The sequence below is a fragment of the Phascolarctos cinereus genome, unplaced genomic scaffold (assembly GCF_003287225.1).
Source record: "Phascolarctos cinereus isolate Bilbo 61053 unplaced genomic scaffold, phaCin_HiC Scaffold_3;HRSCAF=262, whole genome shotgun sequence".
Lineage (NCBI taxonomy): Eukaryota > Metazoa > Chordata > Mammalia > Diprotodontia > Phascolarctidae > Phascolarctos > Phascolarctos cinereus.
In genome coordinates, this window is record NW_027555736.1 from 52,802,025 (window position 1) to 52,829,129 (window position 27,105).

The 27,105-nt window shown below is 41.2% G+C and overlaps 1 protein-coding gene across 2 annotated transcripts in view; it reads left to right on the forward strand.

Annotated features, from left to right (window-relative positions):
• The first annotated feature begins 3,376 nt into the window (after nt 1-3,376).
• Nucleotides 3,377-27,105, forward strand: part of VCL (vinculin) — a 116,599-nt gene continuing 92,870 nt past the window's right edge. The window contains exon 1 of one of the 2 annotated variants that reach the window (XM_021005982.2): nt 3,377-3,687. In XM_021005982.2, the coding sequence (XP_020861641.1) occupies nt 3,520-3,687 (168 nt within the window). In that variant the 5' untranslated portion in view covers nt 3,377-3,519. The remainder of the gene's footprint in view (nt 3,688-27,105) is intronic. The other variant, XM_021005983.2, reaches the window with a different exon arrangement.

Below are 27,105 nucleotides of genomic sequence, written 5' to 3' on the forward strand. Positions count from 1 at the left end.
ATAGAATCACGGGACTAGAGCTAAAGAGATCTTTCTCCACAAGGCAGGCCCACTTCTCCCCTCCTTACCTTGCCTCCCTCACTTCTCTACCATTTGCTGGGACTTTTAGCAAGTTACTTAATCTTGCTTGAGCCTCACTTTTCTTTATCTGTGAAATAGAGATAAGAAAAATAGCTATTTTGCCTAACCTCCCCTGGTTGTTGTGAAGGTCAATTCATTTCAACAAACATTTATTGAGTCCTCTATGTACTGAGGCACTGTTAGGCTAAAAGGAGATAATGTTTGTAAAGGCAGTTTGTAAAATGTGAAAAAAAATGCAATTTTAAGCGAGTATTATCGCTATTATTATTGAGCAACTTGTTCAAGGGCCTGTGGGTAATAAGCAACATAGCCAGAACTCAAACTTGGGCCTTGAGCATCTCAGTCTAGTGAACTTTCCATTACTTTGCCTCCTAATGCTCATTGGAGACAGCTTTGGCTTTATTCATTGATGAATTAGGAAGCCAGTCACCCACAGGATATGATTTGGGGGAAATGAAAGACTCTCAGTCCTCCAAAACATTTCTCTTGTTCTGCCACAGAGCTTGAAATTCCAACATTAATTCCTCATTAGATTCTCATGTTAAAGGCCAACATTATATTGAAAGTGTTGTCTGGGAGGGAGGGGAAGGGGGGAGTTTTGCACATTAAGGTTTTTATCAGATTAAAACACATTTAAACTTCAATTAATTTACTGGTCATTCAATTAATTATATTAATATGATTAATATAATTCAATTAATATATTAAGAATGCAACTAATTTAATTTAGCTTCTCTTAATTGGTTGAGCCTTGAGGCTAAACTCACTGGCCTGGTAACTTTTGATTTGGGCAAGAGCCTTAGGAAAAGGTAGGGGACTAATCTGTCTGTTTCAAAATTTTCCTGTTTTCTTCTAACCCAATAGTGATCTCCAAAGTCATTATTAAAATGGTCAGGGAAGATCAAGAAGTTCATCTGACCTATCAGGATGAACCTGTGGGAATTAAAAAATCATGAAGTGTTTACTCTCTGTCGAAGCGAAAAAGGAACCACGGACACCTTCAGAAAACACCAAACTTTGAACATTTTTCTTCCTTGTCCATTTTAAACAGTCAAAAAAGGCACACATTAAGATAGATAGCTGTATTTACAAATTACTTTCATAGAAGGGGCAGGAAAGCTCCACTTAGTAAAATGAGGCAGGAGGATGGGGAGGTTAGGAGGAGAGGAGCAGAAGATGACCTCATCTCTCAGGTTAAAAACCGTCTTTAAAGTGGAAAGGGAAGTGGTTACTCTTGTAGCCACACCCGGGGCAAATGGTGTGGTTTCCTAGGGTGGAGAAAGGGGAGCGTGTGTCAGCATTTGTTGGGGGGTGGGAGAGGAAAGCCTGTTGTGGTGGGGAAGATTGGCAGAGAAGACGAATCTGTGATGAACCGGGGACAGTGAAAATAGTTTTGTGTGTTGGAGGCGTACCCAATGAGTGCAAGAAAAGTGGGCCTGTGTCTAGAGGTGTGTCTGTTGAAAGGCTGCAGAGGAGTCCCTGGAAATATATCCGGTGTACAGATATCTATCTCTATGCCAGAAATATATCTGGCATGACATTACATTTCACAACCCACAAACCGACAGTGGGAGGAGCTTAGCAGAGCTCCTTCGGGAGAAGTTTAGAGGAGACTTGGGTTCAAAGTCTGCTTCCATTTTGACTGCATAAGAGAGCTTAGGTGAACTGATGCCCCGGCTGTGTCTCAACATTCTCACGTAAACAGATGGGAGAATATCAGTAACTACTTGGCCATGTGCCCACTTCCCTATTTCTATGAGAATCCATTTAATAAGAGAATGGGGAGGCTTTTGCAAACATTTTCTTACATGCGATCAAGAGCTGGGAGGGACCTTAGAGGTAATCTAATCCAACTTGTTTATTTTACTAATGGGGAAACTGAGATCTAAGTAAATTAAATCCAAGGTCACACAGGTAAAAAGTGCAAACAGACAAGACTTCAACCTGAGTACTCTGACTCCAAATACTTTCCACTATTGCAGCACTTTACATACCAAATCTTTATGAGGTGTTGCTACGGCATGTGTTAAAAGCCACATGGAATCCTCTACAGATTGAGCAATGGAGATAATTTTGTTCCATAACTTTCCCTCCAGTTATTAATATCAACAGACTGAGACCAGGACAAAAAATAAGATGTGTGCTCACCAATGTCATGGAAGATGTCCATCCCAGAGTCAAACTGAACACGGGATTTCCTATAGATCCTGAGGTCCCCCAAACACTGTTTGCAGAGGGCATCCTTAATTCTTGCAGTCTCCTAAATGAGAACTATAATCATCAAAAGAGCTTCATCATTCACACAAGGAAAACCAAGTGGATGAGTCTTGTCCATTGTAATGGAGAAGCTTAAGCAAAAGGGAGAATTAAACAGAGATCAGGAAGCTCTTCTTGCCATGTTTAGTTTGAAGTGATTAGAACTGGAAGGAGCTTTAGATATTACCGAATAATATTTGACATTTAAAGGGCCCAAAATGCTTCACATACTGTTAACTCGTTTGACTGTCACAACAACCCTGTGAGGTAAATATTATTACCCCATTTACAGATGAGGAAACTGAGGCTGAGGCAAATGCAGGTTAAGTGATTTACTCAGCTAAAAAGTGCCTTAAATACTCAGGGCTTCCTCGATCCAAGTTCCCACCTCTATCCCTGCACCACCTAGCTATTTCTACTACAGGTATTATCTCTGTTTTACAGATGAAGAAACTGAGGCAAGTGACTGGTCACAGAATTTAAAAGGAGGGGGGATCTGAGGGAGCATTCAAACCCAGGTGTCTCCAAGACCCCGGGTCCAGCATTCTATGCACCACACCAGACTGACCAATGACCTTATTACAGATTTGGAAATTGAGGCCTGAGTCTTCTGGGAAGAGCCAGGTGGTGAAGACTTTATCCAGTGGGAGAGGGCGTAGTCGGAGCGGACAGCTCGGCTTCCCGGGGCTGGAGCGGTTGTAGCTCCACTGAGCTCCTTCTACGGAGGGGGCAGGGGGCGGGGCCGAGAGGGGGCGGGGCCAACAGTCTCCTTGGGCGCTCCGCTCCCACTATGCCCTTATAAGGCGCGCCCCCTCGCCGGAGCTCGGGAATCCGTCCTCAATCCCTGCGGCGCAGCCCCAATCCTCGGCCCCGCCCTCGGGAATGGGGGCGGGGCGGGGCCGAGGAGAGGGGGCTGCGGCCGGCGGGAGGGAGGGCGGAGTTGCTTGGAGGAAGCCCAATGAGAGCGGCCGCCCCAGTCTGCGCGAAGCCGCGATTGGGCGCGGCGACGCGAGGGGCGGGGCGGCCTCGAGGTCGGTTACGCTGAGGAAAGCCCGGAGTCGGCAGTCGCAGCCTAGCTCGCCGCCGCCGGCAGCCGTCGCTCGTCGCTCTCTGGCTCCTCGCCGCCCGCCGGCCGGTCTCCTCTCCCGTAGCCCGCGGCTCGCCGCCCCGTCCGCCGCCACCATGCCGGTGTTCCACACGCGTACGATCGAGAGCATCCTGGAGCCGGTGGCGCAGCAGATCTCGCACCTGGTGATCATGCACGAGGAGGGCGAGGTGGACGGCAAAGCCATCCCTGACCTCACCGCGCCCGTGGCCGCCGTGCAGGCGGCAGTCAGCAACCTTGTCCGGGTGAGCGCCGGCCCAGCCCGGCCGGGGCGGGGAGAGAGGGAGGGAGGGAGGGAGGGAGGGAGCGGGCGGGCGGCCCCTTCCTGCCCCGGAGCGCCCGAGACCCCGGCCCCACCGCCTTCCCGGCGCTCGGCCCCTCCTCTGCCCCTGCCCTGCCGCCTCCGCCCCGATCGCACTCCCGCTTCTTTAACCCTTCGTGTCCCGACCCCCCCCCCCTGCGCGGACCCCAGCCTCCATCCAGCCACCAAACTTACTTGGAAGCTCCGTCGTCGCACTCCACCCCCTGGGGAGTCCACCCATCTTTCTGGATCCTTTGTCCAGCCTGCCTCACTTTCCCCATTATGCTGAACCTTCTTCCTGGGGCCATCCCTGGTGTTCACTGCTTCCCTTTCATCCCATCCCAGGGTTCGTCCTTCTCTTCCCTCCCTCCCTACCTCCCCCTTCCCTCCTCTTTTCCCCTTTCTTTCCCCCTTCCCCCTCTTCCTCCTTTTTCCTTCCCCTTCCCCCCTTCCCTCCCCTTTTTTCTCTCTCCCTCCCCTCCCTTTTTTCCCTCTCCCTTCTCCCTTTACCTCCACTCCGGTCCTCTTCCCCCTCTCCTCTTCTTTTCCTCCCTTCCCCCTTTCCTTCCCTTCCCTCCCGCTTCTCCCCTTCCCCCAACATCCCTGAGTCAGTTTCACCTCTTTTCCTACTTTGGGCATATGTAGATCCCAGTATTGAGTCAGTGTTGAGTATGGAGTCAGTCCCGATTCCGAAGTTTCCCCCCTATATTTTATACCTTCTTGTCCAGGTTCCCTTTACCTGCTGTCACACTGCTTCCTCCCCTTCACTGGCCTTTCCCAGACTCGGGTCCCTCCCACTGTTCCTCCTCCTCCTGGCAGGAAGCAAAATGGAGCTGCCGGAGAGGCCTGTGGGGATGACCAGCTAGATCCCTGAGAGCAGGAAGGAGGGGATCCCTTGGGTTCCAGCAGCCTCTCTGGATGGGGGAGCAGCCCACCCGCTCAGCTAGCCATTTGGTTTTTCCAGATGCCATGACTAATTCCCAAAGTGATCGCTGTGGGAGGCTGAGCCCACTGAGGAAGGGGGAGCAGGGGAACAGCTGTTGGCTGGGTGACACACAGGCACTAGTGACTGATGGGACCAGGGTTCCATAACCAGTTTCACACTTTGCTGTCTCTCCTGTGTCAGAGAGGGTAGTTGGGGTGCTGCTTCCTGTGAAAAACCACGCTGGACAAAAATTAATACACTCTCCTACAGAGGGAATGGGTGTTAATGAACAGCTCTATAAATGCTGAGGGAACTCAGGGAGGGTGGGCAGGTTGAGAAGCTTAGGATCTGGGTGGGGCTTTGATTACTTGTCTGATGGGGGATACTTACCCACAATTTGGGTCAAGACTGCCACGTAACCCCTGATGCTGGTTTAGTTAGGGCAGGACTGTCCCATTAGCTTCTGGGGGTCCTCTTCTGTCTATTTAGTTTTTTGTTTTTGTTTTTAACTAGGCAGTGGGGTTAACTAACTTACCCAGAGCCACACAACTACTAAGTGTTATGTGTCTGAGGCAGGATTTGAACTCAGGTCTTCCTGAATCCAGGGCGGGTGCTCTATCCACTGCACCACCTAGCTGTCCCCGTCTTCTGTCTATTTAGATCAGCAAATATTAAGTGCCTACTATGTGCAAGGCAGTTCAGTGGTGATCCCTGAATTTAAACTATTCTATGCAACAGCATAATAACTAGGAAGACTTAAGTGGTACCATATGTGTACTAAGCCAAAGTTCCTGAAGTAAAGTCCTTATTTAGCCACAAACTCGCAGTGTATCAGTGAAATAAGAGTTCCAGCTTTCTTTTAAAATGCTTAGCTTTATGTTCTATATATACTTTTATAGGGCCAATATTGATTATAATTTAAGGACACAGAAATGAGTTCATTCTTAGGTAATAACAGGAACTTCATTGGATACCTGATTTTAAATCAATATACTTCATAATTTCGTAGCATTACTTCAGGCCTACATCATGCAAGTATGAAAGAATATAAACAAGCTAAGAGGAGTTAAATGTATTATTTTAGGGAATATAGTTGTTGGTTTTTCTTTTTTTAATTGGCCCAAACTTAGAATTCCTTTTACTATCTGATTAGATCTTGGCCTGGGTAAATCTTTAAGAGATATTTCCCACACTGGTTGGTTTTTGTTTGAGGAAGTAGAAAAGGAAAAAAAACCTTGGTCCTAATGCAGTAATTAGTTATTAAATATAGGAGAGAAATATTTGTTGCTTACATTCCGCTATTTGATTCTACTTAGAGAAGAAGTCTTCTCAATGAATCACACAAATGATCTCACAAACACTTCATCAAGGGTTCTTAACTGTGGGGCTTGTGAGGGGGAAAGGGAAAGAGATTGATTGCACTGAAAAAATCAAAGTGGGGCAGTCACCTCTCTGTTAAGCAAACCTTACAATAAAAGGCACACAGGGAAAAAGTAAACAGCAAAAAAAATAAAATTGCCCATTTAAGACTTAGAAGTCTCATCTCATACAGCTGTCTGAGTCTTGGACACCATCTGATGCAGCTCTCTGGTCTGGGTGTGATCTCAGAGCAGTTTCCAGTTGACTGACTTCTTAGACTCAGGTCTAATCCTCTTTCTCTGTTAAAAATCTCCTACAAAATTGGTTTTAACACAATTTTAAATTTATGTTGCCAGTCACCAGGTGAGATAATGAAAGTTAGCTCAGACTTTATGTCTATTACTGGAAAATCAAATTCGGAACCTTTTAGACCAGGAAATTTACATTTTTAGGTTGGCCAGTTGTTATGTTGATATGCATATAGGAAACTCAGATATGAACAGAGAATTAGAACCCAATTTTTATGCTTTATAACTAGTAATAGATGTCAAGGCTAAATACTTAGTTGTTTGGAATATAGCCAAGGACTAAAATTCTAGGCCAAATAGCTCAAGTTTTATATCTGCATCTTATCATAGTAACTCAGATATTCTCCAGTATTAGCCTATGAGGTTGTAGTCATGCTGGTCATCTGACGTGATTATAGAAATTTGCCGTAAAAGAAGAATAGGGACATGACTACAAGGGAATAATGCTTCCTTAACTTCATGGCAATTCCAGGCAAAAGTTACATAGATAGTCAGTTGCATTGAGTCGGGTTTAAAATCAGCCAGGTGGGATATTTTCCTTTCAAGAAATATTGATATTGGGGAAATTGAGTCAGGAGAATCCTATCTCCAAGAGTTGTTCCCCCCAGCCTTTCCCAAGAGAAATCTACCTGCAGTTTATACATATAAAACCCTAGAGGACTGCTGGCATCATGGATCATTGGCTCAGCAGCATTCCTTCGTGATCATACCTGGAGTCAGACTCAGAAGAATAGCAGTTACAGTCCCATAAAGTCTTGAGTAGCAAGTTCCAATAATCAGAGCTTCAGGTAGATTCAGCTCTCAAGGATCACATATCCTAGATGACAAGTATTAATTATATAATATCACATTGGTAACAGTAAAGAGATTCGTCATGAAAAATCACATCTTGATATAACTAGTACTCATGCTAAGTAGATGATTTTTTTCATTCACAAGTTCAACATTTAAACAGATGATTTTGCCTTAAGATGCTGAATAACCATCAACAAAAGACTTGGGATGTATAAATACAATAATCCCAAATTGTATACAGAGGACAGATTATATGAAAAACTGTCTGTAATAAAACATATTTGGGAATATGGTGTTAAAACTACGTAAGTTATTTGGAATAGAGATCAACTCCTAATTTATGACTGTGGAAGGGCCACTTAGAAAAAACTCATGAAATGTAAGGTGTCTAGGAAGGTAACAAGCACTCAATCCCTGTGCAGTTTTCATTTCAGTAATGTTTTTAAGGGAGTAGTAAGTGGGTAAGTGATTGAGCACCCCTTGGTTGTAAGAGGTCAGGTATTGGGATCAAATGAGGTAATGAACATAAAATGCTATAATTTGTTAGCTATTTAGTATTACAGTCATGTATAGAGGTTACACTGAACCACTCACCTGTCTTTTATTTGGGTGCATGGCCTGTCTGCCCAACTAGATTTGTAAGCTTTTGGATAGCAGGGACTGTGTGTACTTAATGTGACTTTGTATTTCCCTCAGCACCTCATCAACACCTTGCACGTGGTAGGAGTTTAATGTGCTTTTAATTACAGAATGAATGGACTAGAGGCAGTGAGAACTACTCTAGAAGCTTTGTAAGGAGATCTGACACAAAGTTATGGGGCCTAGATGAGGATAGTGATGTGGAAATGGAAGAGGATTTGGGTCAGAGTCTGTTGAAGAATTAACAGGATTTGGTGATGAATTTCAGAGTGGAAAGGAGAGGTGCTTAAACATTTTTTAAGGAATAAAATGCAGGTGATTGCATAGAAAGTAATGAGACTTTTTGTTGTTGTTGTTCAGTCATTTCAGTCATATCTGACTTTCTGACCCCGTTTTTTTTTTTTTGGGCAAAAATGCTGAGTGGTTTGCTATTTCCTTCTCCAGCTCATTTTACAGATGAGGAAACTGAGGCAAACAGGGTTAAGTGACTTGCCCAGAGTCACACAACTAGTAAATGTTTGAAGCTGGATTTGAACTTAGGTCCTCCTTACTTTAGGGCCAGCTTTTAAAAAAACCAAATATGCCACAACTCCTTTATGAAATGACTTTTTTTTTTCCATAAAGATTCTCCTTGGGAGTATAAATCTAGAACTGCTGCAGTATTTTTTTTGGAGTTCCTTTGAAGCAGCTTATGAACCACACATGCACAAAATTAGTCTCATTCCTTTATAGTTAAACCTAGTTTTTTACCCCGAAGGATGTAACTTAGCTTGATCACCCTCCTGATTAACCAGAATTGGCTTCAAAAGGCTTTTTGACTGTTTATAGAAATCACATCCACTCTCAAAGGATGAAAAGTCCTCTGACTGGAATAGTGCTTGCTTGGATATTTAAGCTTCTGGTACATCTGTTTAAAAAATCAGTCACATCATAGTGAAAGGTGCATCTTTTGGGGTGCCTTTGCGTGAGGAGGCCTCTTGGAGTTTCTCTTTGGTTCTTTACTCCAGTACTCGGGGAGGAGGTGGAGGAGGAATATTTACTTACTTGTCCTTTTCCTCAATCCCTGTGCAGTTTTCATTTCAGTAGTATTTCTAATGGAGCAGTAGAAAATAGCAGGGAGAGGTAAGAGTGTTCCAAGTAGGGTGGGACCAAAGGAATTGGGTGCAGAAGCACGGGGAGGGGTGTCTCAGTCAGAGGGCTTAGCTGATAATTTACTACTATGTTTTGCAGTGTGGCATGTATATCAGTTTTTTCTTTTTCCTCTGGGGGGGAAAAAAACCTTTAGCCATTAATCTCTCTTTTGACAGTTTTATTTAATAATTCAGAGGCTTTAGAGCTGGATGAGGCCTTCAGAGGCAGCTAGGTGGTGCTATGCATAAAGCGCCAGCCTGGTGTCAGGATGTCCCTGAGTTCAAATCCAGTCTCAGACCCTGTGCAAATCACTTCCCCTATGTTTACCTCAGTTTCCTCATCTGTAAAAAGGGGGCTAGTAAAAGCACTTACTTTCCAGGGTTGTTGTGAGAATCAAATGGGACATTGCTTGGCACAGAGTTATATATAAATGTTAGCTGCTATTATTACTTCAGCCTTGTCAATTACAGATCATTGGACCATAAATTTCGAGCTAATCATCCTGTCTGGCCACTTCATTTTACAGATAAAGAAACTGAGGCCCGGAGAGGACACGTAACTTCCTTAAGGACACGTGACTTCCTTAAGGACACAGACAGGAATACAGACAATAAGTGGGTTTAAACCCTGGTTCTCTAAATCTCTGAATTGAGTGCTTTTTGCCATAAGGTGCCACTGAGGCTCAGCGAAGTTAGGGGACTTCCCCAAGTCCACTGAGTGGGCCCAGCCAAGAGTGTCTTCTTTCCATAATCAGAAATTCAGACTCTCTGAGGGCAGGCCTGTCTTGCTTTTCTACTTAGTACAGTGTTTGGCACAAATACAGCATTTAATAAATGCTTTTCCATTCCATTCCATGCTGACTCCAAATCTTGTATGGTTTTCATTAGTTTTAGGCGTATTGTTTTATATCCTTGTATCTGATATTATGTTTTAATTCTACCCCTCTCTAGACCCATGGCATTTTCATTCATTCATTTATTTTTTCTTTCCAGTCGTGACTTTTGAACCACACCCAAAATAATCTAGTTTTCTGGTAGAACTAACTCTGGGATTAATAGCTGCATTAATAGAGTGCTCATTGGAAAGAAAAGCACAGTAGGTCGCATAGTACCAATTTTAAAATCTGAAGTTATTTTAGTTTCAAGTCTTGCTTTCTTATTGTGGGGGAATATGGGAATTTGTGCTAATTCCAAAGTTATGAGGGGGTTTTTTTTTTGCAGTTTTAGAAGTGAAAAAACTATATTTTTAGTCAAGTCATATTTTTTGTTATTGTTTTGGTTTTGGCTGGTTTACCTGTTCTGAGTCAAGTTTTGGCATGGCATAAAAATGATTGTATGAAGGAAATTGTGTTAAAATAGCATTATATTTTATGGGCATTTTCATTTGCACATTGGGGTTTTCTTTTTTTTTTCTCCCCCCCCCTTTTTTTTTTAAAGAGTGATGAGGCCAGCACATAAGCATTTTAAGCTGGTATGTGGTTGCTGAATTTGACACACCCTTTAAAACTTTGTATCACTTACATCAGATATGTTGTGACTTTTCAGACCAGGAAAGTTTCACTTGGAAACCTTTGGCCCAGAGATGTTGGAAGAGCTAGATGTAACCCCCATACTCCTTTAATAGCCAAAATTCACTTACATGGATACTTGTGGGAATTGGGTTCATTTAAAAGTTTTCTTCAAATTAAATGTGAATTTAAAAATTTGTTCATATTGATCTCATATAATTAATGCTGTGCTCTCCTAAAGCTTATTTCATTAGGTCAGCATTTCTCAGATGAATTTGGTCCCCAAATAACTGCAGACTCTAATGTTGAAAGAACCTTTACCTCATGGCCTGGGTGTAGATTGCTTGCCCCTAGCATAAACAGGGGTTGGGAAAACTCTGGTGTAAGAGAAGACATGAAGCCTATTTTCAGTCCCAAGAATGACTTCATGTATTTTTGATATCACAAGTTCATATTGTGGTAGGAAAAAAAATCACTGACTTGACATTTCTCACAAAGTCCCCTTCTTGTTGCATGAAATACCCAGGGAGCTAGGAAGCACAGAGATCGAAAAGGTAAAAAGCTAGGTGATGGGGGCCTGGTGCCATGGACAGAGCCAAACAAGCTGGAGGAAGCCCCACTGTTGCTAGCCTTTAGCAGTAATGTTGTTGCCCACATACATGCACCTATACATGTCTTCTCCCCTTTACGTCATAATGGCAACTTTTTTGTGATAAACCTTTTGGAACCCAGACATTTGATATGATCACGTTCTAGCAGAACTAAAAAGTTTTGGATTTGACTTGTGTAACTACACACACACACACACACACACACACACACACACACAGTTTGGTTGAGAGTTGGGCTGCCCAGTATTGAGGATAAAAAAAAAGGGTCCACTCTATTTGGAGGGCCACTTACTAAATTTACAACAGGAGAGTATCTGGAAATGCAGTATTTCACATCTTACTAGGAATGTCTTTTTTAGTGTAAAGAAATGTAAGCCAAGTTTTGATTAAAAAAAACATTTGGAAGTCTATTGGTTATATAGTGTTATGCCTGTTTTAATATGGCTAATGAATAACTCTTAATAGAAAGATCTTGGACTCCCTGAATTTTGTGTCAGGAGACAAACAGAAAGATTAATTTTTTATTCAGCTAAGGCATTCTAGCCAAATATGGCCAAACTTATTCATTAATCTTTGTCAAGAGAATGCTAGTAGGGTGAATTTCTGTGTAACAACCTAGCATTAGCATTAGAGCAATTTAAAAGACTCACTGATATTCAGCAAAGCAAATACAGGATTTGAGTTGGCTATATACCCAGGTTTGTCCCTAGGATAATAATATATACTTTTAGGCCAAATTTAGGGGCAGGAACAACCAGGAAAAGTCATTTAGGCAGTTACCCTACATTTACGTAGTGGTCCCTGTAAACTAGAGTAATAATTCTGGCTGATAGTTATATGGTGCTTCATGGTTTGCCCTTTATGTAAATCAATTAATTGGATCCTCTCCACAAGCTTGTGAGATAAATACTGTGGATATTATTATCCTTTTCTCAGTTGAGGAAACTGAGGCTTAGACAAATTAAATGATTTTCTCACAACTAGTAACTGTGTGTGGTAGGTTTCAAACTCAGGTCCAGTCTGATTAGCAGTGGAGCCCTCTTTCCGTTACTCCACAGCGCCTCTTCTGCATAAAGACCTTGAAGGAAAGAGATTGCATAAATTTCCTTGCCAATCCATCCTAATGTTCAGCCAACCTACATACACTGTTAGGAAATTGACTTGGCAATTATTTCCAATCTGACATCATAGGCAGGCTGAAAGTACAGTGTGAGACTCTGAAAACCTAGAGAAGAACATTGACTCAGATGGCTTTTAGAAAGCTTTAAAAAGGAGGCTGAGGAGGAAAGCGCCCCTTCTGTTTGAAGTCTCTACCTCTTAGTCACTGGAACTCCTGGGGTGGCCTGGCAGTTCCTAATCATACAGGGCTGTGCGTGGTGTATCTCAGCTGCTTTTCCATTGTGCTTGGTGCATATGGCCTTTAGAAGGAACATGTCCATTCCATTGAGAGTGGAAGGGGAAAGGAAGGCTGTTTCTTTTTTCTTTATAGTTTTAGAAGAAAACAAAAACTAATAGTGAAAAGAGAACTGGATGTGGAATGAGAAGAGCTGGGTTCATTTCTTGGCTATGCTACTTTATGCCCTAAGTAAGGTACTTCTTCTCTAGGGATGTTAGTTTCTTCATCTGAAATCGTGTCATCCAACTCTCTCCAAAGATCCCTCGTAATCCTATGATTACATGTATATTTAAAAAAAAAACCTAAAAGAAAACATTAAAATGCACTAAATAAATTGTATGCATTTCAAATAGCAACATTCATGTGCTGTTAGGAGGACACGAGTTATTTTTCTAGGAGTGCTGGCCATTATATATTCTTAACTGGACTTGTGTTTGGAGGTATAGCCTCTGGATATGGAATTGCTCTCTTAGTAAAGCTAAGGTGAATAGGCCTCAACAACTTTGTGTTCTCATCAGCACTGTGTTTTAACTCAGTATTTACCCACTCTCAGGTTGTGAGAGCAGATAGAATATTCCTTTCCTTCTGGACTTCGAACTGTAAAGTTATAAGTATGAAAATAAAACACACACACACACACACACACACACACACACACACACACACACACACATGCCAACCTAACCTCCTGTTTAGAATCTTAAAAAAAAAAGAGAGAGAACAAAAAACCCCCCAAACCGAAACTGTTTCATTGGCTTGGTCAAGAATTGACCCAGAAGAGTGGAGAAATTCACCCAGGCTGTTGCTACACATCAAGGTTATTTTTATGATGCATGTTGGGGAGCCAGTGCCCGACACTGGGTAGTATGATTTGTATGGTTAGTACCATACAGAGTGAATTGAAGAGACACCTAGGCTCTCCTGGAGCTTCTAAGCCATTCTGCTGGTCTAAGATAGACATTATCAAACTGATGCATTTTAACCAAGCTCGAGCTTGTGCAATGAAGAGTGTATGCATATAATAGAGGTAGGGAATGAAGATCTGGATGAGTGTTTAGACCTAGACCAGTTGAGACTGGGAACAAATTGTCACTTCATTTTCAGTTACTTGGACATTACCTCATGGAATAGGTTGACTTTTCCAACAAATACCAGACTGAAAAATTCTGGGTGTGCACTTTCTCAGATAAGTTATCTGGCTATTTAAAGTAAAAATATTTTTGAATCTGGGAAGTTGTGATTACAGTAATAACACCCTAGCATTCTGAAGATGGAAGCCATAAAGAATAATGTATACTACCAGGAGACTTGGGCCAACATAAAACAAACATTTGGCTGGAGCTTCTAGACCATCTGCACTATGTTTCTGAGCTACTTGGGTCAAATAGCTTTGTTGAGTCGTTTCAGTCATGTTTGACTCTTCCATGACCTCATGTAGGATTTTCTTGGCAAAGATACTGAAGGGGTTTGCCATTTCCTACTTCAATTCATTTTACACATGAGGCAACTGAGGCAAACCGGGTTAAGTAACTTGCCAAGGGTCACACACCTAGTAAGTCTATGAGGCTAAATTGGAACTCAGGTCTTCCTGCCTCTGGGCCCAACACTCTATCTGCTTAGCCACCTAGCTGCCCGTGGTCAAACAGCTAGCAATTATATAATTAGTATAGATTTGGGGTTATTTCTGGAACATGAGAGTAGCACACCTTATAATGTTTAATCTTTTCTGCTGCCACCTTCAGACATTGGTAGCAGAGGGTAATGGGAAAAAAGGACCAAACTGGGTTGTCATAATAGCTAACATTTATATAGTGCTTTAAGATTCACAAAGTGCTTTACAAATAGTATATAATTTTGTCCTTATGATAATCCTTGGAGTTAGGGGTTATTATTATGCCCATTTCATAGATTGGGAAGATGAGGAAGACAGGTTAAGTGACTTGCCTAGAGTCCTACGGCATGTGAGTAACTGAGGTTGTATATGAACTTGGGCCTTCCTAACTGTAGTAGGCTGTGTTCTTTCCATTGCACCACCTGGCAGCCTTTTGCTATAAATTTGGTTTTTAGGCTCAGCTCTTCCACAATCTGATTTCTTATCTCAGGCAAATCACTTTACCTCTCTGGGTCTATTTCCTTGTGTGCCGAAGGAGGGCATTGGATTAGATGATATAAGGTTTTTCACAGCTCAGAGATTCTATGATCCTAATGTCCATTCTTAATACTCACAGAGGAAAAAAAGAGCAGTTCCATAGAGTCATTAGTTTTACTAAGCTCTTGCTATGTAGAAAATATTTTTTTTCAATGAAATTCTTTTGTTTTTTGTTTCTCTCAGACTTTTAAAGTTTTAAATATATATTACCAACTTTCTGCAGCAAACTCCTCTAACAAAGTGTGACCTGCAGGGTGGTGGGGAGGGGGAGAGAATCTTAGAACTTAAAATGTTTTGTAACTATTGTCAAGTTGTAGGAAATGGAGTCCACGGCTTACTGTGTGGAGAATTTTCCACCATTGTACTTTTCCACTGAATGACTCAGTAGGAAAGTGGCTAAATTCTGCTGTGGTCTTTACTAAGCCCAGCTGCCATAATCCAAGTCAAAGCCATAGCCTTTCTTGAAATAAGCTTCAGTAGTTCTCGTGGAAGAAGGGAAACGGCTCATATCATTTCTAAAAATGGAGAACCTCTGTTCTCTGGCTTCCTCTCATTACTGGTCTTCCCTTTCATTTGAGGGAACTGTCTCCTTTCACTGGAAGGCTGGACTCTGGGATAGATACTTTAGATAGTCTTAGCCAAATGCAGTATTATTAAAAATTAATTTTTGGTCTCCCTTATAACCCTCTACATTTTACAGAAGAAAACTAAGTTCAGAGGACTTAAGTGATTTGTCCAGAGTTAGTGTTAGTCACTTTAATTAGTCAAGGAGTCAAGATAGATTCAGCTCTCCTAACTGCAGCTTTATGTAACAACTCTCTGTTGTTTTGAAATGAAATGAAATACATTTCTCTAATTGTTAAGTCCAGGATTCTGCATCATAAGTCACTTATCCAAACCCTTCCAGAGGCCAGAGTTGTCAGACATAATAGGCAGGTCCCCAAACCAGATTAACATGTAATTGGGAAATATCTGACAAAGTAAATAAAAATACGTTAGAACAGAGAATGTTAACGTGGTATCACTGCGCTAGGCAACTCCTTCAGTCTTCAAGTTGCAGAGAATTGCACATTTTTGGAGGGAGTTTCCTCAGCTGAGAATTCCCTGTACCAATGAAGATGGGACTAGTCGTTGTCTCCTGTCCAGGGATACATTATTTAACTTAAGTAACCAGAATTGTCCATTGTAGTCATCCAGTCATGCAGTCCAGCTGCCGAGCCAATACAAGAATTGCCCTGGACAACATCCCTCCCTCGATGATCTGGCCTCTGTCGGAGCACTTACATTGGTCAGGCAGTCTCCTATTGTTGGATAGCTCTGATTGTTAGGAAGTTCTTTCTGTTGAACTATAATTTGACATAAGATCTTTACCATCATTTGGTTATAATTCTGCCTGTTGGATTGCCATAAATCTATTCTCTTGTTCATTTGAGAGGCAGCTCTTCTAATAAGTTAAATATGACCATGCTATTCCTCCCTGATCTTCCCTTTTTCGGCTTAAACATCTCGAGTTTCTTCAAACATTTCTCCTATGCCTGAGCCAGGTTTTTAACTTTTATCTAGTAAAGCAGATTGCCAATGGGGATTTTCAGTGAAGTGATAGATGCTGCAGGATAGCAATGTGGAAAACACCATTCAGCTTTTTTAGGCTTACTCCTTCTCTGCACGGACCAGTGGAGTCAGTGCCCACACCAGCAACAATGGAGTGCTGGCTATTCACACTAGAACTAACTTCATACAGTTGTTAGGTAGTGACTGCATTCTTTGGAGCAGTCGTAAGAAATATTTCTCCCCAAATGGCTGTTAGAATTTTTTTTTTTGGCAGTTTGGGGGCTGGGGTTGAGGTATGGTTAGGATTTTAAAAAACCTTAACAGTTGTTTATTTCTGCTTCATATTCTAGACCCATACCAAAGATGAGGATCTCTAGGGAGCCCAGTAAGACAGCAAGAGCAGCCCATCCTCTTAGTCTCTGGATGGAGTGTTGATCAATAGAATATATTTGAAAATAATGCATTCATGTCTGGAGTCACTAGATTGATTCTAGTTCATTAATGGGTTTAAAATTGTTTAAGTATCTCCTCTGTCCCAAGTGCTAGGCATAGCAAGAGTAAACAAAAATGACAGTGTCTACCTTCCAGGGTCTTCTCGTCTAACTCATTTATATAGAACTTTATAGTTTACAAGGTGCTTTCCTCACAATAACCCAACCAGGTAGGTCATGGAGATGTGCTCTTTTCACAAATGAGCTACTGAGTTATAGAGATTAAGTAGCTTGTCCAGTGTCTTATAGCCACTCTATGTCGAACCAGGGACTTAATCCCAGGTTTCTGAATTGTAAGTTACAGTCACTTCTGACTGTATTGTATTGCATCTTTATGAATTAAATGTATCAGACACTGATGAAACAAATTGGTTTCAAATTTAAATGCATAGTGCCCTTCATCTCAAAAATAGATCAATAAAAACTGTGTTATCTATACAAACTATACAACTAAATACATGGTGCTCTTCATCTTAAAAGTATATCAATAAAAATGTGTAATACAAAAATATAAGTGTTATCTATACAAAAATATTATCTGGATCAAAATGAGGATAGTAAAGAGCACAAAAGTTATTGACATCTTATTGAACATTTATCTTAATTAAAGTTGTACCTACGCCTTTTTGGTTGTATATAGTTCAGGGAAAAGTTCAAACTGTAGTCAAATTGTGATGGGTGCTACTGTGGCTGCATCTGAAGAGGACCATGAAGAAAGAATATTCAGAAATAGGCCAGAAAAGAGCTGTAATGTTCAGTTGTGTCTGACTTTTTGTGACCCCATATGGGGTTTTCTTGCTATAGATATGGAGTGGTTTTGTCATTTCCTTACCTGGTTCATCAAGGCAAACAGAGGTTGTGACTTGCCCAAGGTCGCACAGCTAGTGAGTGTCTGAGGCTGGATTTGAACTCAGGTCTTCCTGACTCCAGGTGCAGCACTCTATCCCCTGAGCCACCTACCTGCCAAAGAGCTCTAAAGAAAGGGGGGGAAAATCTCACTTATTCCAGAGAGAATGGATAGAGCAAGGAGCTGGCATTTTCCTTGTTAGGTGAGGTCAGGTAGCAAGTTACAATGGAATTACATATACTCATGTAACTTGAGAGAGAGAAGGGGCAGAGGAGGGAAAGGAAGAGGGGAGGAGAGAAATTTTCTTGCATTCTGTTCAGTGAGCGCATATACCAGAGTAATCATGAGTTGGGAGGTTGGAGTCTGCTTTTCCACCTCAGGCAGTCATCCCCTGGAGTTGAATGTGATTCTATAATCTCTTCCATTTGTACAGTCTAGTCATTCTCTGTAGGCTTTTGGGGCTAATGAAAGCCTTGGCCTTAGCTGGCTTTCCCAGCCTTCTTGGTCATCTAGAAGGGCCCTCTGTGTTTCCTTTGGTGTCTTTACATCCTCTCCTTATGGGGAAGTAAGAAAAGAAACCATTATGTCATGATGTAATCACCCTGTACTAGAAACCACCAGCTCTTTCAAGAGTATTTTTGCCTCTAATTATCAGTCTTTACCTGTTCTGAAAAGAATTTTTCTATTTGAATAGAAGTCATGATTCCTGCCTCTCTACTGAGCAGTAGCTTAGCTGAGAATAGTGAAAATTAAAATTTACCTTCAGTTGTTTTCTTAGTAATCATCTCACATCTATACAAACTGTTGTCTTTTAAAGCACCTTTCACCTTCTTCCAGCTGTAACTGTTTAATGAAACTCTACCTGATGGATGATTTAAGGAATCTTAAAGAGTCACTTGGACTACCCATAATTTTCTTTTTATACTGACCTATTAGAGGATCTAATCTCTACGTAAGATGTGACTCTACTGTATTAGAAAGAGTCAGCTCTAAGTAATGCAAACTCTTCCAGAAAATGTAGTATTTCTGCACCTTAGATTTATATAAGGTTTCCTAGAACCCCCTACTCTTCTTGGTGTCTGTTTACAGGTTTATGGAATTAGAGAATCTGAGTTAGAAGTGACCTCTGAGGTCATCTGATTCTGCCCACACTTGAACGAGAATGCTTTCTATGATACCCTCAACATGTGGTCATCTGCCCTTTGCTGTGAGAGGAATCCACCAATTCTGGAGGCAGCCCTTGCCATTTTTGGACACCTCTAACACAAAGTTTGTCTTTCAAGTGGAAATGTAGCTCTTTGTAATGTTGACTCATTGTTCTTCCTTCTGAGGCCAAGTAGAAAAAGCCTTGGCCCCCTTCCGCTCCAAGCTCCAAGAGAGCTGTTGTGTCTCCCTATTAAGACCTTTTTTCCTTAAGCAAAACAGCTGCAGTTCCTTGAAGGGATCCTTAGATGGCACGGTGTCAAGTCCCTTTGACATCCTGGTTGCTCTGTTTTGGATGTTCTCCAACCTGTTACAGTCCTTCCTTAAAAGTGATTCCCAGGACTGAAGACAGTGTCTGTAGGGATGATCCAATCAGGGCAGAGTACATGTGGTATGGGGCCACCACCTGGCTAGTCCTGAGCATTATCCCTTGACTACTTGTACTACCTTTTTTGGGCTGTCATGCTGCTTACTGGGTGATATGCCAGTGTGTTAGCTATCTCTTACAGCTTTGTACCTTCTGCAAAGTGGATAAACATGCCATTCACGCATTTATCCAAGTTAGTGACAAACAATTAAACAGCACAGGGCGAAGGGAAGGTTACTGGGGCACTCTGCCATCCACCTTTCTAGTTGAGTCTTTGATGACAACTCTGGGTCCTTCTGTTTACACCATTCTGAATCCATATGCATAGGCTTGTTTAGACTATATCACTTTCTTTTTTTCCTATGAGGCTAGCATGAGAGCCTTTGTCAAAACCATTGGGCATTCCTCTCATCTGCCCGTTTTGTAAATGTCAAGAGAACAGATGAGGCTAGTGTGGCCTGGCTTGTTCTTGAAGCTCAGCTAGCTCTTCGTGACTGCTGCTCCCTTAAAGCTATTACTTTAATAAGAGGCTCTATTTTTTTCCCCCTGTGAATCAGAGTTAAGTTCAGTGGCTTATAGTTTGAGGACTTCACTTTCTTCCCTTTTTTGAGAATTGGACCATTTTCCTTCTCAAGTCCTCTAGCCACTCTCCCATCCTCTGTGATCTTTCAGAGATCACTGACCTTCGTTTAGTAGTAAAACTCATCCGTTCTTTTATTTTCCTGAGATGTTGTGTGTTTGGGCCTGTTGACATAAACTCCTCTCGGGAAGGTAGGTTCTTATATTATCTTTCTGAGCCATATGTGTCCTTTCAAGTTCAAAGATCGTTCTGTCTGGTAGAGAAAAGAGAAGCAAAATGAGTTGAATTCTGTCTGCTGTTCTTCTCTCACCTATTATCATTATGCTATCCATCCCAAGTAGTGGTACTATCTTTCCCTTATTTGGTCCTCTTTTCTCCAATAGAACCAAACTGCTTTTTTTTTTTTAAAGCATTACTCAGCAACTGTAGGTCTAGTGGTCCAGACTCTGGCTTTGTAGGGCTATGCTTTGCTTTTGTGTTCACCTTCAGTTACTTGCCTTTCCTTTCATCTTCTATATAAGTCTTAAAAACTAATCTATGTTGGTTGAGTTCCAAGTGTTTCCATATTTGTCTGTTTGCCTAGCTTCCCCTGTCCCTCCTAATCAGAACTGCTTCTTTAATCTTCACAATTTCACTTATAAGAGCTTCCCATCCATCTTGGGCTGATGTCCTTGAAGAATTTTAGGCCATGGGATCTAATAACAATAATTAGTATTTATGTAGTGCTTACTGTGTGTTAGGCAGAAATATCTCATATAATCCTCAGAACAACTCTATGAGGTAGGTGCTGCTATTATCCCTTTTTTATAGTTGAGGAAACTGAGGCAGACAGTGGTTAAATGACTTGCCTACAGCTAGTAGGTATCTAAGATAATGCACCCTGTTTCAAGGGGTGCATTTGTCCATGTACAATGATGATAATATTAGTTAATGGGCCTTTCTCACCGCCCTCTTAATTCTAGTGCCCTCCCCCTGTTTATCATTTCCTGTTTATCCTGTGTATAGCTTGCTTTGCATATATTTGTTTACATGTTGTCTTCGCCATTAGATTGCAAACTCCTTGAGGTCAGGGACTGTCTTTTGCCTCTTTTTGAGAGCCTGACACTTAGCACGGTGCCTGGTACATAGTAGGAACTTAATAAATATTTATTGACTGATTGCTTACTATATGCCAGGCACTGTGCTAAGAGCTTTACAGTCATCTTGTCAGATCTCACAACAATCCTGGGAGGTAGGTGCTGTTGTTATCCCCATTTTACAGATGAGGAAACTGAGGCAAACAGAGGTGAAGTGATCCCCAGGGTCACACAGCTAGGACGTGTGGATTTGAATTTAGGTCTTCATGACTCCGGGCCCGATGCTCTATCCACTGTACCATCTTGCCACCCAGTGTATGCAGTATACTCCTTCCATAATTATTCCCATCTTCATTTCTCAACAGAGGGAGGTGTGCTTTTTGGTATTGGTTTTTCGTAGTTACTTAGAGTTTGGCTTCCTTTAAATGTTTTTACAATTTATGTTGAAGTAATTGTGTATATTTTGCTTATTTTATTCTACGTCAGTTCAGGCAAATCTTTTGTCGTTTCTTTAAATTCCTCTTATTCAATCCTTGTTACATAGCAGCACTGACTTGATTCCTTCTTGAAATATCATTTCAATCACCACAAGTGGGTAGTAGTCCTCAGATTTGTCAGATCCTGGAGAGATGTACTGGGAGGACAGCCGGCCGCTCTTGGGTTACTATTAAGTGGATGGATAGCAAGCAACCTCCCTGCTGCTTAGCACAGGTGCTGGCCCCTGGCTGCTCTCCTTTCTCTGACCCTTACTGGAAAATTTCTCTCTTGAGGGCATCTGTAAATCCATACCATTATTCCTTGGAATGGAGGCAGCTGCATCCTTCTTTGAAGTCGTGGTTTTCTCCCCAATGGGAGAAAGCTTCCTTGCTTTCATTTATCTCCAAATGTTCAGTACTTCCTCTTCTTTGTTACATTTTTTCCTCATCCTCCAACCTCCTGATTTAGGTTGAGATCTGCTCCTTTTTTCCATTTGTAAAACAAGGAACACCTTCTCCATGATGATCTGAAGGACTAAGAGATAGTCCTTCTGACCATTTACCTTCTCTTTTAGGTGGTAGACTAACCTGTTCTTTTATCATAGATTGCACTTGATTTCTGTATCCTGACAGTACTGAGAATTCCAGTATCCTAGTGATAATTTACAAACATCATGATTCCTACTAACGGTAGTAATCTGACAAGACAGGAAAAGTTAGGTATATATTCTGATTCATCAGCAGTAGGATTTTCAAATTCCAAGTATTGCTATCAGTTTCTAATTTTAGTATACGTGCTGCTGACAGAGAAGGCGCTGATCTCTCTCTGCCTTCAGATGAGTATTTTTTGCTAATTTGGGATGGCTGCTGAAAATTTCCAAGGTAAAAAAATAAGGCATGGTCAAAAATAGCTTGTGTCTCTAAAACCATCATTTCTTTTGTATGTGTGCAGCAGAAACATAAATGCTACATGATGGGCATTGAGAAATTGATTTAAGAGAGTTCATTTTATTTAACAGGCATATTGGAGGGCTAAGCCCTCGGAGTCATATTTCCAAGGTAAGTGATCAGTGTTCCTTCTGCTATTCTTCTTCAGACACTTGGAATTCAGGATTGGTCTTGCTTCTTCGAGTGTTCTTCTTCCTCATCTCTGCCTCATGGAATTCTTGACTCCCTCTAAAGCTCGCCTCAGGGTCATCTCCCATATGAGTCTTTTCTTTAACCCCACCCATGCCTCCCCTAGTGGCTAGTTCTCTCTCATGCTGCTTGAAATTACTTTATATTTACTTATCTTTGTAAGTATTATTGTCCTTCCCAATACTCCTCTATACACCAACCCCACAGGAAAGAGGCTGTATCTTTAGCATTTGGCCATTGCTTTGGGTACCTAATACTTGTTGAATTAAATTGATGTAAATTTCAGCCAGATGGTAGGGTTGGCTGTGCTCTGGAACTCACTGCACCATTTTTCCATTCCCTTTGCCTTTCATGTACTCTCCCCCCCCTCCCCCATATTACTATCCTTGTCTTCCTTTGAAGCTTAGCTCTCAGGTGCTGCCTTTCTTGAAATCTTTCCTGATCCCTCTAATTGTTAATGTTTTTCTTTTAGGAATTAGCTTGTATAATATTGAAGTGTGTGAATGCTATCATTCCTGTACATCCTTTTTGAGGACTGAAACTGATTCGTTTTTTGTCTTTGTGTAGCTAGATAACCTAGTGGACAAGCTGCGATTTCACTGGCAGCTGTTCTCTGTAATTAATAAAGAGCAGTGGTTCTCAAACTTTTTAATCTTGGGATCTTTTTACACTCTTAAAGATTATTGAGGACCCCCTAAAAAGCTTTTGTTTACCTGGGTTATAGCTATTGATAGTTATGGTATTAGAAATAGAAGCATCTTAATATTTTTATGAAAATAGTTTTGATGTTTCAGACCCCAGGAAAGGGTCTCAGGGACCTCCAAGGTCCCTGGACCACACTTTGAGAGCCACTGATACCACTGAGGCTTTGAGAAATTGTAACTTGCCTCATTGAAATCTTTTACGTGTCAGATGAGAAGATTTGAACCTAGGTCTTTCAGACTACAAGTTGACTACAAGTTAAGTATTCTGTACATAACTACTAACTAGTGGCTCATTCTAGTGACTTTGCTGTGGTGAGAACTTAATGAACATTAATTGAATTGGATAGCCATTTTATGTGAGCAGCAAACTTTGGAGGCTGAGTATACACATTTTTAATTTTTTTTTGTTTGTTTGTAAGTGACTTGCTCAGGGTCACACAGCTAGTAAGTGTCAAGTGTTTGGTCTGAGATCAGATTTGAACTCAGGTCCTCCTGACTTCAGGGCTGGTGCTCTATCCACTGTGCCACTTAGCTGCCCCCACATTTTTGATTTATAATCCAATGATATTTGTAACAAAATTTATTTGACAGATTTTAGTGAAATATATAACCATTGCATGGCATGGTTATTAGAAATAAGTGTTATTGGTTCACATCCATGACTAATTAATTTTATCATATAAACAGATGTTTCTAGAATCAACTGTAGGGAACTAATCTGATAGCTATCTGAAAACCCTTGCATTTGTAACCTAGGCTTCTCATGCAAATCCTTCCCCTGTTCTGGGTGATCTAGGAGCTAAAGGCCATTAACTCTTCCTTCCCACCCTTAGCCCAGTATTTACTTGCCTTACACATAGGATTCCATTCTGTAGTATAAGAGAAAGCCCTGCTGTCGTTCCATCATTTTTCAGTTCTGTCTGATTCTTTGTGACCACATTTGGGGTTTTCTTCGCAGAGATACTTGAGTGGTTTGCCATTTTCTTCTCCAGCTCATTTTACAGATGAAGAGCTGAGGCAGCAGGGTTAAGTGACTTGCCCAGTGTCATACAGCTAGTATAGTACGTGTCTGAGGCCAGATTTGAATGCAGGCCCCTCTGCTTCCCCCCAATTTTCTTAGCATACTTTTATCAGATTACTTTCCTCTGGTCTGTCACTGAGTTGTGAATGACCAGCAGCTATCTGACTGTCACTTAGCCCTTCCTCAGATGTTTATTGTCAATCAACTGGAGACTAATTGTACTTTGTGTGAATTACAGTAGATTCTTGATAAACTGGGGCAGCAGGTTCTAGAGGTTCCAAGAATAGTGAAATCCCTCAAACAACATGTTGATAAGGGAGACAGAAGAGGTAAAACAGGCCTACAACTGTTTTCTCTTTCTTTTTGTCTTTGTCTTCCTCATCTGTTTTTCTCTTTTTTTTCCGTCAGGATAGAGATGGGAATGAATAGGCAGCAATGGTATAGTGTTAAGAGCAGTGTCTTTACACTCAAAAAGTCTCAGTTCAAATATTGCCTCTGACACTGAGTAGGTAACCTTGGGAACAATTACTTCCCCTCTTGATGCCTCAATTTCCTGAACTGTAAAATGAAGGGGTTGACCCAGATCAAGGGCTTTTAATGTATCAAAGGTCAATGGATAGATTGCCGGGTGTCTGTGAACTTGGGTGAAAAAAAGAGAGAGACCATCTTTATTTCAGTAAATTGGCTTCCTTTGTAGCCTTATGTTATTTTATTCTGTGGGTTCTGAAAAGGTGTCCATAGGCCTCATTAGATGCTGCCAGAGGGTCTGTGACTCAAAAAGAGGTTAAGAATCCATTTCCTAGATGATATCAAAGGTCCCTTCTAGCTTAGGCTCTGTGTCCTAGGAGTGTAAGGGAGAGTCCAGGAGTGTGGCCTTCCAAAATAGTCCTCAGTTCTTCTCCTAATTCAGACATAAACATCTATGGTAAACTGTTGTCACTTTCCGATATCTTTCTGGGAACCCCCTTTTCTTCTTTGCTCTTTTTCAGTAGTCCTTTTCTCATATCCACTCCCCAGTCCAGAGCTGGTGTTAGGAGGCTGCCTGATTAAAGTAGTGCACAGTGATGTGTGAATTAAACTTAATTCTAGAAGTGTTAAAGAGAAGCTTATGATTGGTAAATCTTAGTTGATTGGAGTGGGTGTGGAAGATATTCCTGAGCTCATGTAGGCCCCAATTTGCCTAGTTAGCCAAAGAGCAAATAGTGCAAAAGTTTACCTACTATTATCCTTTGCTTCTACTTTCTTTTTAAAAATAAATTTAAAACAACAACATATTTTTCTTAGTATCATCTGTTCTTATACTGCCTGGATTTCCCCTTGCATTCTTCTTCCTCCTCCCTTCTAGAGATTTCTCTCTTATGACAGAGAATTTTGAGGAAAAGAAAGGAAGAGAAAAAAGATTCAGTGAAACTGATGAACATTTTGGAAAAATCTGACATATATAGTGTTTGCCACCATGGAACCCAACATCTGCAAAGGAGGGAGAAAGGAGATGTCTTATATGTTTTCTTGGGGTGGGAGTGGGGGGCTAAGCTTGTTCTTTATAATTTTGCAGCATTAAGTTTTGATTATCTTTGTGGTGGTTCTTTTCTGTTTACATTATGTGAAATATGGTAATGTGTTCCAGCCCAGTGGAAATGGCACAGAATGAACTGGAATAATGCAACTACTTAACAGGATTCATTGTTTGCACTAACTGGACCTAGCTGTACCTTGTTACTTTGCGTTGATTCATGAAAGTTGATCCATCCTTGTCATTTCATATAGCATAGCAATATTCCATTGTGGTGTTATGTTACTGTTTGTTTAGCCATTCCCCAGTTGATGGGCATCTATTTTCTTTCCATTTCTTTGTTACCACAAAAAGTACTTTTTTTGTTACTACAAAAAGTACTTCTATAAATAGTTGGTGAATGTGGAGTTAAAAAAAAGATTGGTTGTTTTGTTTCTCTATCGCTTACCTTTCTCAGTAAAAGGATCCTGATGGGATCCCTTGGGGCCATATAAAAGCATATGTAAATGTAAATCACATATGAAGTCTTCCTTAGTTTAATCAGATTACTGGAGTGGCTACAGTCAGGCTGTAAGAAAAAGGGGCATCTTGGAGCTATCCCTAGATGTAGTACTCAAGGACAGGAAATGGCATTTTAGACTTCGGGTAAGTTCCTACCTCAACAAAAACTGTGCTCTTGTCTTAATTCCACTGTCTAAATATGCTTAGGAAATACGTGAGTAATGTAATCTCTTGAATGACAGACAAATTGTGAGGACTAGCCTAACTGTTAATAATAATATTCATTTTTATGGCACTGTAGATTATTTTATTTGATCATCACAACAGCTTTGTGAGGCAGGACCTAGGCATTTTATTTCCATTTTACAGAAGCAGTTGAAGATCAGAGATTGGTCACACAGAAGGCAGGTTTGAATTGAGGATTTCCAGACTGCCTAGTGAAGTTCAGAGAGACTCATTGCCGTGTTAGCCACATTTGGTTATAGTCTCTCTAGGAGACTGTTGGCTAAATTACAGAGTGATTGGGATTTGTACTTGTGGAGCCAGTATTTACATCAGTGAAATTGAATAATTTAAACCAGTAAACTCTTGGTTATCTCTCATTTTCTTTTCAAAGGCTACTTGTTGAGTTATATTGGGCATTAAAGCGATTAAAGAATTTGAGTGTGTGACTGTCTTCATTCCAAAGCTGTTAAATAATCCAAAATTGGATTACCCATATGAAAATTATCCTTTACCTTTTATGTTAATATGATTAATTTAACGTTGTGTACTGTGGTTGAAAATTTTTAATTAAATTTCTATTTAAAGAAAAATGGAGTTAACCCAAAGTTTATTCTACCTTTGTTTACATTAGCAGTGATCCTGTAACTTCACATATAAATTGTAGACATAGAAGGAATTTTGGGCAATAGTTTAGTCTGTCCTTTTGCTTTTAGACTGGACTCTTGTTTTTTTTTGGGGGGGGGCTAGGCAATGGGGTTAAGTGAGATGCCCAGGGTCACACAGCTAGTAAGTGTCAAGTGTTTGGTCTGAGGTTGGATTTGAACTCAGGTCCTTCTGATTTCAGGGCCAG